Below are 11,929 nucleotides of genomic sequence, written 5' to 3'. Positions count from 1 at the left end.
AAGGACAGTGTTGACATGTAGTGGGGTTCTTAACCATTGTCATAGGGCAATATGTGTACTGTTTAATGAGAAACTATTTTGTTCTGTAAACCTTCATCTAAAATACAACAGCAACAAAAAAAGAATTATCTATGTGAGATCAAATTGACAACAGCAACTCAAAAGGTTTGATGGGAAGCCTAAGGGACAGTGAGTTGAAGACAATTGTGATGGAATAATTTGGAAGTACAATAAAAAAAAAATTTTTTTCTAAATAAAAAAAGACAAAAAGTAGGGTTCAAAAATTTTAACAGAAGGAGATAATGGTGCTGTGACATGCACTAGTTGGTGGCTGTCTTTAACCAGCACATGTGTGTTTTCTGTCTAAAAAGGGACTCCCGTTAGGAGACTGCACTATGTCAATGGGTAGGACTATGAATAACTAAGGTATTTTTGAAAGTATGTGTTTACAAGAAGTGGAGGACATCTAGAATAAGGTACTTTAGGATGTAGGGGCAAGGTAAAACATTTGTCTTTAAACCTTTATAGTAGCTCAAAAGACAAAAGAAAAGAAACAGAAAGTACAATGGTAAGAAAAAGGCAGTATAGGCAGTTAGAGATGAGAGAGGAAGCCTAGCTAAGGAACTGAGCAGAGGCTGCCCAGCCACACTCTGAGAACACCAGCCAAACTAGTTAGGCAGACAGAGACAGTTTCCAGGAGAGGTTTTATCTTGAAGCCAAAAAAGAATGGACTGTCACTGCTGAGCTTCAGATCAAGACTGTGCTGCGTAGGGGATGCTGTAGCCAGTTTCTCAATCTTTAATACTTGATGGTGGAGAGGGGTGTTCCCTAAGTATTTGTCATTCCTATCTTAAGGAACTTGGCTTGATAAACCAGAATGAATTTGAAGATCTTCCTTATTCTTTATCCTGAGCTTCAAATCAAAAATAAACCCTAGTCACCTCTTTACCTGTCCTCTGTTAATGCTTAAACTCAGGGCCAGATTACGGCCTCTGAGGGCCCTAAAGACTGATCACCTGTGGTGCCCCCTCCTCTGCTTACTCATGCATTCAAACAGGATATGTGAGTTATATATATACATGTATAGATTTGCATGTGTGTGAGTGTGTGTGTCTTAGCTATCCATGATATAACTTTTTAAATTACACACAAGGGGACTGTAGGAGACAAACATCAATGAAGGTGTTGAAGTGGTAGGAGCCTCAGAGCTTAAACAACCTTGTGTGTGGGCACAGTCGTGACCCTGTATGAACTTTAACTCCGGCCAGCACGTTCTCACGCACTGGAGCTGGTATCGTTTTCATTTAGTGCCCTGCCAGTTCCCTTCCACTGTGGCACTTACTTTTCTTTGTGTCCTGTCTGCTTGGTATCTATGTGTCTTTACTTTGGACAGCTGGTGCCCCTGTTCTGTTGATGCCCTAAGCATGGGCTTACCTTGCTTATTGGGTAATCTGTCCCTGCTCAAACCAACCCTCTGTACCAGAGTCTTTTGTTTATACCATCTTGTTTCACATAACCATGACAGGTAGGTATTATTATTCCCATTTGCTCAGATTGGGAAACAGAGTAGTGAGAGATCATGTACAAGAACTTCCTCGGTGTCAATTTGTATGTCGTCTCCAGCATCGTGTGCATGGTTTGTAATTGAGCTGGCAGCCCTGGGATTCTTCCCTTGTCAGCCAGTGTGTTTCCCTCTGCCTTTTACAGGCTGGGTGAGAAAAGTGCTGCCCCAGAGAAGACTGCACGCGGGTTCATAGTGATCCAGGGACATGTGTTTTCCCAGGGAGGATCATTCTTTTGATCACAAAAGATCACGCTGAATAACAGGAACTTAACTAGGAAGAAGTGTGGGGTAGTAGAGAGAATTAACTTTGTAACGAAGAAGATGTAAGCTCACTGGAAGGCTCCACTCCCTTTGTGGCCTTGCACAAATTACTAAACTTCTTGTACCTCAGTGTATCCACTGGTATAATGGTGTTGTGGATTGAATTGTGTCCCCCAAAAATACGTGTCAGCCTGGCTAGGCGATGATTCCCAGTATTGTGTGGTTGTCCTCCATTTTGTGATCTGATGTAATTATCCTGTGTGTTCTAAATCCTAACCTCTATGATGTTAATGAGGTAGGATTAGAGATAGTTATGATAATGAGGCAGGACACAATCTACAGGGATTAGGTTGTATCTTAAGTCGCCCTCTTTTGAGACATAAAAGAGTGAAGTGAGCAGAGAGGAGAGGGACCTCATTACCACCAAGCAAGAGGAGCCAAGAGTGAACCGAGTCCTTTGGACCCAGGGTCTCTGCGCTGAGGAGTTCCTAGACCAGAGGAAGATTGATAACAAGGACCTTCCCCTAGACCCAACGGACAGAGAAACCCTTCCACTAGAGCTAGCACCCTGAATTCAGACTTCTAGCCTCCTAAACTGTAAGAGAATAAATTTCTGTTTGTTAAAGCCATCCACTTGTCGTACTTCTGTTATAGCAGCACTAGATAACTAAGACAAACGGGGTCTGCATCAGTGAATTACCTTAACAAAAAACAACAACAATACAGTTCAGCCCTTGTTCTTAGCTGCTAAGAGATAAGCCTTGGAATTTCCTGAGTCATTCAGGTGGCTTTATTATCTAAAACCTCCAGATCACACCTGACGATTTGTACTCAGTGTAATGAGCGGGGGCTAGCCAGGCCAGAAAGACCACCTTGTAGCCCAATACCAACTAACCTCTGGAGGCATGATTTAACTTACCATGCATATGCAAAGAGGCCTCAATCAGAACTCCATAATGATTGCGACCAGTAAAGGCTCTGAACTTGGAGGCTCTGAGAGCTTCCTATTTGGTGAAGGGAGGTTGACATGCCCTTTTTTGAGATACAGAAGCTCGACGTTCCCAACCCTCCCAGGCCTCACCCATGCATCTCTTTCTTATGATGATCCTGATTTGTATCCTTTTAGTATAATAAATCTTTAATAAAGTATAGTACTTTCTGTGAGATCTGTGAGTCATACCAGTGAATTATTGAACCCAAAGGAGTAGTGGGAGGCAGCAGGTTAAAGTGAGGGAGCCCAGGGGAGGCCCCTGAGCTTGTAGCTGGCATCCAGAAGGGGTAGTGGGAAAACCCAGCAAGTCAAAAGTAGGGGTGTCATGTGGACTTCTGAGTTTGCGGCCTATTTGACAGTCTGAAGAAGTGTCCTTTTAACTTGTGAGATTTGCCCTAACTCCGGGTGGCTAGGGGCAGAGAGAGGGAGTGCCGTGCCGGGGGCTGGTGTTAGAGATGATTGAGAAGTGGAAAAGTGGGGATTTGATTAATCTGCACATTTTGGGGATTGGATTTATGTTGATTCTTCTCCACAAACGGAGATAATAAGGCCTATCTTGCAGAATTCTTATAAGGCTTCAGTGAGAAAATATAATTCCATGGCCTGCTTTCTTTCCTTTCTCCATTTCATTTCTGTCACAAAGAGAAATGTAGTTGGAGGTTCATTTGAGATCTGCATAATACTGGAAAGTATAAAGAATTTATCATTTCTTTCTGTGGGCCCAGGTACTGCATTAAGTATTTTATATGTATTAATTTCATTTAATCCTCAGAATCTACCTGAGAAGTACTTAGTGACTTTTGGCCCCATTTTACAGATGAGGAAACTGAACCCAATAACTTGCCTGTATGTGATCATATAAGAAGTCCCTATATGACTCATGCTAGAACCCCAAATCTAGACCTCAAAGTGATTAATTGCTCATCACTAAACAGCCATTTTTACACAGCTACACTCACAGTTGACAGACATACTTTTCACATTCTTTATATATAAAATGTAAAAATGTTCTGCTTCTTTTAGATATGTATCATTTGATTTTGCTATAAAATAAATGGATGTGTTTTTGTATTTTTTAGAGTTCCTCTTCCTCAGCTAAGGAATATGATAGAAGATGTTGCTCACACTTTAAAATTTATGTATGGTTCTTTAGATAGGTAAGTACTCTTGGAATGGAATCACAAGTTTTAAGTATATGATTCTAAATCAGCTTTTCCACTTCATCTTGTTCCTTGCTTGGCAAGACAGTTGTTTGTTTTTTCTCATGTGTCATTACTTGGTTTTATTTTACAACATTAAGCAATTTTTCATTTAATCCACTGTTTTTTGGGGGATCTCATATATTACTTTCGTGAAATAGTAATATAACCACAACTATATTCTGATTTGACCTATTTCTGTAGGGGCATATGTGAGAGGATTTCTTCATACAGGTACAAAAAACAAGATTTTAAATGTGTTTTTCTCTGCTTTTGTAAAAAAAAATGTATATACTATTATTGTAAAAAAATAATACAGCTAAAAGACAGTACAGAAAGGTAATGACTAGTTTTATGTTCATCTTTCTTTCATCTGTTTTCTTTAAAATATGAATACATGAATATACATACTTTTTTTTACCAATAGACACAGCTGCAGTGGTAAAAACTGTTATGCATATTGTTCTGCTGCTTTCTTTTTAAACCTTACAATAGAATGTGATGTGTCTTTCTTGATTCAAAGGAGAAAATCTGAGGTAAACTGCTCAACATTTAAGCAAACAAAATTTATAGATGAAAACAGATTTTTCCTTAGTGGTATTTTTGTAAGTCTAGTACGTCAGAGCACTAAAATGATGCCTTTGCTTTCAAAGTTTTGAGAGTATATCAATATAAAAATCCAAAAACAGTTTGTACATTTTTCCAAGGCAGAGTGGTATCAACTGTCTCTCAGCAGTGGATCTTTGTTGTTGCTGTTCTCTAAGCAGCATGAAGGAATTTTCTGTGATTGTACCATCTGAGAAAATGGTTTTACCTGCAGTGTTCTCTGGAGGGGCCTCAGAGGAGGCACTTCCCTCTCAAACGTGGTTAGTTAGCCCTTTCCACGTGTGTGAGCTACGAAAGGCTGGGCATCCATAAACTGTACTTTTAATTTTTATGAAGAAGGAAATTTTTAACCAATAAAGAGTAAGGATTGTATTTATAAACCACTTCCTTGCGTTTCATAGGGTTGCTATGAGTCGGAATTGACTGGACGGCAATGGGTTTGGTTTTTTTTTTGTTTCCTTGCATTTGCACTAGATGAGCAAACTTTGCTACTACGTTTTGCCCTACTTAACACTCTGTTTCAAAAATTATCAAAGATTAGATTAATTCATTGAATTTCATATATGAAAACAATCAGTTGGAGTTGTTGTGCACTTCTGGGCGGGCTCGGCAGGGCTCTTGATTTCTGTGCTTTTTATCGTGAAACTTGGCTTCCGTGGATCTTGAAGTATCCCCAAGATGGCAGCAAATTAACTAGTTTCTGCTTGTTCAATGAAAGTTTGAAGGGCAAACTAAGATAATAAATGCAAAGATCCTTCGAGTTGTTGAAACCAAGAAATAGTGTAACGACAATGTGTTGTTAATAATCATTTCTCAATAAATTCTTTAATAATAAGGTTTTTCTCTGCTTATGAAAGATATCAAAGGCCCATTGTGAAAAAACTAGGAAAAGACCAAAAAGTTCAAAGACTTATTTAGGTATATTATTTAATAAATACATTGAAAAATAATCCAGCAATACCCAGCTAGGATCTACACAGTCTTCTTTTTTATGTTATGAACTGGTTAGTTTTTTGAGCTACAGAAAACTCCTTACAGGTAATCCCTGACTTACGACATATTTGAGTTATGGCTAACCACACTGATGACCGTCCTTTTTTTTTTTGGTACATTTTATCATTAGTAATATGTACTACATACAGTGTTGCAGTGTGTAATTTGCTGATGTTATCATTCTGAGATGTAATGTTTCCACTCCCTAAAGACAAATAAAGATCGGACTTACAAAACAGACACTGATAATAAAAGGCAATAATAATGAAAACTAAAAAAAAATGAGGTATTCAACTTAGGTCAGAACTGACTTAGAGCCATCGGAACGGAACCCCATCATAAATTCGGGATTACCTGTATATCGGGATTACCTGTATATAGTAACATACTTTAGCCCTTTCTGTTGTAGATGTGCCACTTATGTTAGCCCTGTTGTTCTTCCACAGTACCCTCTCCTAAATGCATAGGATAAAAAAAAATAGGCAGGGTGAATTTCTTAACGATTTCCCCAAGACTGGGCTGTTCAAAGTTAACTGGCATATTCCTTACCCTCTAGATGGGTGAATGGTACCAGACCAGCCCCCAGGGCAGGCACGCGCTAACGTACCAGACCAGCCCCCAGGGCGGGCGCGCGCTAACGTACCAGAGCAGCCCCCAGGACGGGTGCGCGCTAACGTACCAGACCAGCCCCCAAGACGGGCATGCGCTAACGTACCAGACCAGCCCCCAGGATGGGCGGGCGCTAACGTACCAGAGCAGTCTGTCTTCTAGGTCTCCATACTTTCCAGGTTTATCTTCTTTCCTATGATCTTCCTTCCCACCTTTAACTTTGCAGTAGGGATCTGCTTAGTGCCTCAACAGTACTAAAGTGGTACAGTCAATTCTCATTATTCGCCGTAGTTGTAGTCTATAAAGTTGCCCCGAACACTGAATGAGTGGATACTGAACCATTGCTCCTAGAGGAAATACAGGGGTAGGTTCCTGCAAGCCTCTGGTCACGTTTTCATCAACTGATCCATATATGTTGTTTTATGTGTGTTTCTGTTTAAAGGTACCTTATTCAGTATATATTGTTGATTAACTCATAGCCAAAGTACTATAACTTACGGCTGAGCGTGGCTTACCTAACCCTCATATTTTCTCCATAAAGCACATTACAGCCTTCTTGCACTCAGGACCACCAGACAGCACTTCGCCACTATCCTTGGGGGCCATTTTTAAAAGTGCAATCACCAACAATAAGCACAAAAATGTGAAAAATGTAACATTAGATAGACCACAAAAAAGGACGTACTTGTTTACTAAAGCGAAGGCAGAGCATTGCCTTCTTCAACCTCAACTAGGAATGTGTGCATCAGTCAACTCAATTTTTTCACCACTCTGCGCATATCCACGGATGACCACAGAAGTGCCACACATAACTGATTTTAGGGTTACAAATTTTAGCAAGTAGACAAATTCTCGAGTACAGAATCTGGAGTAATGAGGGGGTACCTATAATCTTTTTCTACTTCTGATGAGGAGGTAGCTTCATTGAGATTGAATGGTATAAAATGAGGACTAGCGTTCTGGATAACCAAAGCCAAATTTTATCTGCTTCACAATTTTGCCTGGGTCCATCCTGCCCAAGTGCTAGCATGGGTTCACCTAAGACATGTCCTTCAAAATTAGCCTCATTTGCTCTTAATAGAGTTACTAGCAGGGTTGAGCTATAGACATGGTATAGTTTGATTTTAGCAAAGCCTCTCTCAATAGGTTGGTTAAAATTGAGACGTGGTTAGCCCTGGGTTCAAATCCAGCTTCATTATTTACTAGCTGTATGATTTTGGGCAAGCTGTTTTTTTACTAGTCTGAACTGCAACTTCTTTATTCTGTAAAATGGGAATGATAATAGTATCTACCTGGTGGAATTACAAGATTAGAGATGTGTAATCATGTAAAGCATTAGTGCAGTGCATGTCACATAGTGCACATGCAATAAATATTTGTGATTAATGATGATGATGGTGATGATCAAGACACACTCCATCAGTAAAATCAGAGCAGTGACTCTTATTGAGGGAGGAAGCTGAGGAGGAGAGTCTGTGTAGATGGAAAAGATTCAGTCCCCTTAGGAGCATACAGAAACGACCACTAGTTCCATACGTTGTTCTAACTTAGAGTTCTTGTTTCTTCAGTGCATTCTGCCAGGTTGAGAATGGTCCTCGTCTGGATCATTTTTTCAACTTGTTCTTCCAAAGAGCACTTCAGCCTACTAAACTACATCCAAATGCCAGTCACAGTGCACAACAGTATGATGCTTCCAGTGCAGTGTTTTTAGACAATCTTCCTGGAGTTCGGTGGCTGACACTTCCACAGGAAGTCAAGGTAATCTTAGGTGTCATCAACAAGAATCAAAGCAAATTGCCTTGTGGTCCTTTGTCTTCTCTTTTTTTTTCTTAGGCTCGTTATTATTTTCTGTATTATGGATAAATATTAGTGAGGCAATTGGTTGGTGAAGTAGGAATTCCAGTGCATTGAATTTAGAAAGACAAATTATTCTTTCTAAATGGAAGTTAGCTCTTGCATCTTAATTTCAATATGTAAGCTTTGTACAAACTTAGAATACTTTTCAGAAATCATAATTACATTGCACGTCTTACTTTTAAATTTTGTGACCTTGATTTTATAATGCAAGGTCATCAAATTAGGATTATGTTTATACACAGATTAAATTGGACAAAATGATGGGCTAACAAGCAATAGCTTTAATTAAAAGACAGGTGCTGCATATAATAGCAAAATCAATCTTTCCATGAACATATGTGACTAGCTATTGAGTTGTCCCATAGATAGCTTAACTTCCCAAGGTAAGAACTTGATGATGGTTAAGTATTACCAGTATGATCTTAGTCATATCTTTATACCCAGAATACCTCTGCTGTTGAATGATTGATAAGATCACTGCAGACATTTTCGTCAGTGTAGACCATGGCATAATCCATCTATGTAGCCACAGCACGTGTATTGGTATTGAACGAGGCACTGTGCCATAGCCCGTTCCCAACCCATGATGAAACTCAGGTTATGCTGGAGTAAAAACCCACATCAAGATTCTGCTCTACACTCATGGAATTCTGCAGTGTATTATCAAATAAATGCCTTTTTAATAATTTGATAATAATTTGGTATCTCAACTCTTTGCTTCGTTTCTTCATCTGTAAAATGGGGACAATCATAGCACTTAGTTCAGAGACTTGTGAGTTATTACATGTAAAGTACTTAGAATTGTGCCTAGCACATTGTACTTGTAGTTCTTAGGAGGGTTATTTTCTAATTATTATTTGAAAGTTGTTATTTAAAGGAAACTTTGCCTTCTGCTGTTTTTGTTTTTCCTTACCTTTGTCAACTGCCTGATGATGCATCTTTTGATGCCACAAGCCAATGGTTACCATTTTCCTAAATCATGTAAAAACTAAAAAGTATGATAGTCTAATTCGACCCTCACCAATGTTGTCATAAGAAAATACACATATTTAATATAGATAGAAAATAATTAAATACCTTTACCTTTAAATTAGAAAGACACCTGTCTCATGTCCAACCTGAGGCTGTTTTCCCCTGAAAGGCACTGGGCCTGCATCATGAGGCTCGCCATTCTGGTCTTGCAGTTACCCAGGTTCTTTCCCCAGTCTCAGAATCTCTTTAGTAGAGAAACCTCTTTCCTCAAAATGTGTAGTCTCCTCTTTCTGCTGTAATAGGGTACTTAATGTTTTTTACACGCAATGTCTTTAGACTTTGGATATGTTAGGATTAAAAACTGTCTTCCCTTTAGGAAGTTTAAAACGTTTTAAAATACAGCCTATTTTGATCTTATAAATCCCACGGTGAAGGCCGCCTCTTATTGTCAGATTTCTTTTTTATATGAATTTTTCCCTTAAATTTAGTATACATTTGATTGAAAAGATTTTTTATCCTTGTTAAGTCTAACCACTACTGTGTGGAGGTCAGTCTCCATTGTGCCAGGTGCTCAGGATTGTGCTATGCTTTGAGGACTCCAAAAAATCTTCTGGGTATCCTTTGGGTACCAGTTGACCAGTTGCCATCGAATCGACTCTGATTCATGGTGACCCCATGTGTTTCAGAGTAGAACTGTGCCCCATAGGGTTTTCAATGGCTGATTTTTGGGAACAGATTGCCAGGCCTTTCTTCCAAGGTGCCTTTTGGTGGTCTCAAACCTTCTACCTTTCAGTTAGCAGCCAAACGTTAACCATTTGCACCACTCAAGGACTCCTGCCTTTAGATATACAAGATTAACACGTTCTTTTTTGTGTCAATTCCGACTCATGGTGACCTAGTGTGTACAGAGGAGAACTGCTCCATAGGGTTTTCAAGGCTGTGTGTGACCTTTCGGAAGCAGATCACCAGGCTTGTATTTCAAGGCACCTCTGGGTGGGTTTGAACCACCAGCCTTTCAGCTAGTAATTGAGCACTTACCCCTCTGCACCACCCAGGGACTCCTGATTAATACATACGAAATAGGATATAGCTAGACGTTTTCTACATTTTGTAGTTTGATTAGGAGAATTAACAACATTTTTTGAAAGAGTTAGTTATAGATACCATCTGATAAAGTGGTCTAAAGATCTCTTTGATGAATGTAAAGTTTGAATAATAACACTTGAAGTTTTTATTTTGGTTTTTACCAGCAAACTCAAAGAACTTATATACTTCCTTTTTCTCTTTTGGGATTTCTTATTTAAATAGGATTTATTGACTGTATGTCTTCTAATGGAAAATATTAAGGAATTTTATGGCTTAAGAAATCTAGTTAAAGATGTGTGTGATATAACTTGTGCCTGGTTAATTTTAGGTAGAATTTGTTTTTTTTTTAACTTGAAAAGAAGTATTTGCTCTGCATTTAGTATGTGATGAGGTCTCACTTCCGTTTTCTTTCTCAGGTATTTGAGAATTTCCTTTTTCTGTTTGTCAGATTTCTCCCTCTCCCTCCCCTCTTTTTACTATTTTTCCAGAATATACTAGAAAAATTGAGAAAATATACTTAACCTCTTCTCTTCAGGAATATGAAGGGACAGTTATAGTTAACATTGTATATTAGCCCGTAGACTTGAGTAGCAACTCATTAAACAGTTTCTGAGATCAAAAATCACAAGTAATTTTCTTTTTGTCCTGTAATTTTTCACAAGAGAAGATGCAGCCACGAAAAAAAGAGAACATGAAGTATTTGCTAGATGGTGAAAAATGTAGATCACAAATGATTAATAAAGTCATACTGTGTAAAAAGCACTGAAAGGCATGACTAATGCTTCAGAAGCTTTTGTCATCTCAGTAAGACACAGTTTGTGAAACACAGTCCTGCAGAGAATGCCTTGGCCTTGAAAACAAAACAAACCAAAAAAAGGTTCTTTTCCACAAGTAGCATGTATGAGCTTCAGTTACAAGCTTCAATTGCTAAAAGTTTTAAATTTATATATATGTGTGTGTGTGTATATATATGTATGCATCTATGTATTACAGATTAAACTGCCAGTTAAATTTATTCTGTTTTTAAAGTTTGAATGCTTCAAGGAAGAACAAAGGTAATACATGAAAGAGTTTAGGAAGTTTCCATAGGGCCAAAAGCCAGATTCTAAGTAAGAGATTTTTTTTTTAATACATTCTGTAGGGTACTTAAACTGTGCTGGGTTCCAGGGAAACGCTTGCCTGCATGTTTTAATCCATGAATAAAGATTGAAAGCCCTTTTATACAAAACATTGTGTCTAGGAGAGAGACAGGGAAGAATGTTGGTATTTTCTAAGAATACAACTGTAGAGAATTATACAGGAAGTGGAAAAACAAAAACAACAACTGAAAATAGGTTAGCTACATTAATATTGATTTTCATTTTCCTCTAAGAAGCTAAATGGCTTAACTTTTTTTTTTTTTTTTTTAGTTTAAAACTGCAACAGCATTTCTTTAACCTCATAAATTGTTTTACGTTGAAAACAGGGAAAGCCTATTTCACAATAATTGAAATTTAATTGAAAAAGGATATATATTAAATCTTTTTTTTTTAACTATCAAGCTTAAAAACAAGATGTTTCATTTTAGGACATTTCTTAAGTAACACAAAGGAGCAAGATACTAATTCAATTCTTCAAATAGTTATTGAGCACTTTTTATATGACTATTATTGAAAAATAACTAACATGAGTCAAATGTTACCTTTTTTTTTTTAATAGGTGGAATTGGACACAGCTTTGAGTAACTTGGAGGCTGCAGATTTTGCAGAACTGGTAAGAGAAGGAGAGGATTTTAGGAACATCTCAATGTTG

General features: G+C 38.2%; 1 protein-coding gene across 1 annotated transcript in view; it reads left to right on the top strand.

The window, feature by feature from the left end:
- INTU (inturned planar cell polarity protein) overlaps positions 1-11,929 on the top strand; it is a 71,852-nt gene that overhangs the window by 38,019 nt on the left and 21,904 nt on the right. The window contains exons 6-8 of the mRNA XM_023743147.1: positions 3,896-3,973; positions 7,792-7,981; positions 11,837-11,890. Of these exons, the coding sequence (XP_023598915.1) occupies positions 3,896-3,973; positions 7,792-7,981; positions 11,837-11,890 (322 nt within the window). The remainder of the gene's footprint in view (positions 1-3,895; positions 3,974-7,791; positions 7,982-11,836; positions 11,891-11,929) is intronic.

The sequence above is a fragment of the Trichechus manatus genome, unplaced genomic scaffold (genome assembly GCF_000243295.1).
Source record: "Trichechus manatus latirostris isolate Lorelei unplaced genomic scaffold, TriManLat1.0 scaffold00239, whole genome shotgun sequence".
Taxonomy (NCBI): domain Eukaryota; kingdom Metazoa; phylum Chordata; class Mammalia; order Sirenia; family Trichechidae; genus Trichechus; species Trichechus manatus.
Note: the sequence above shows the minus strand (reverse complement) of the source record. Positions and strands in the feature narration are given on the sequence as shown.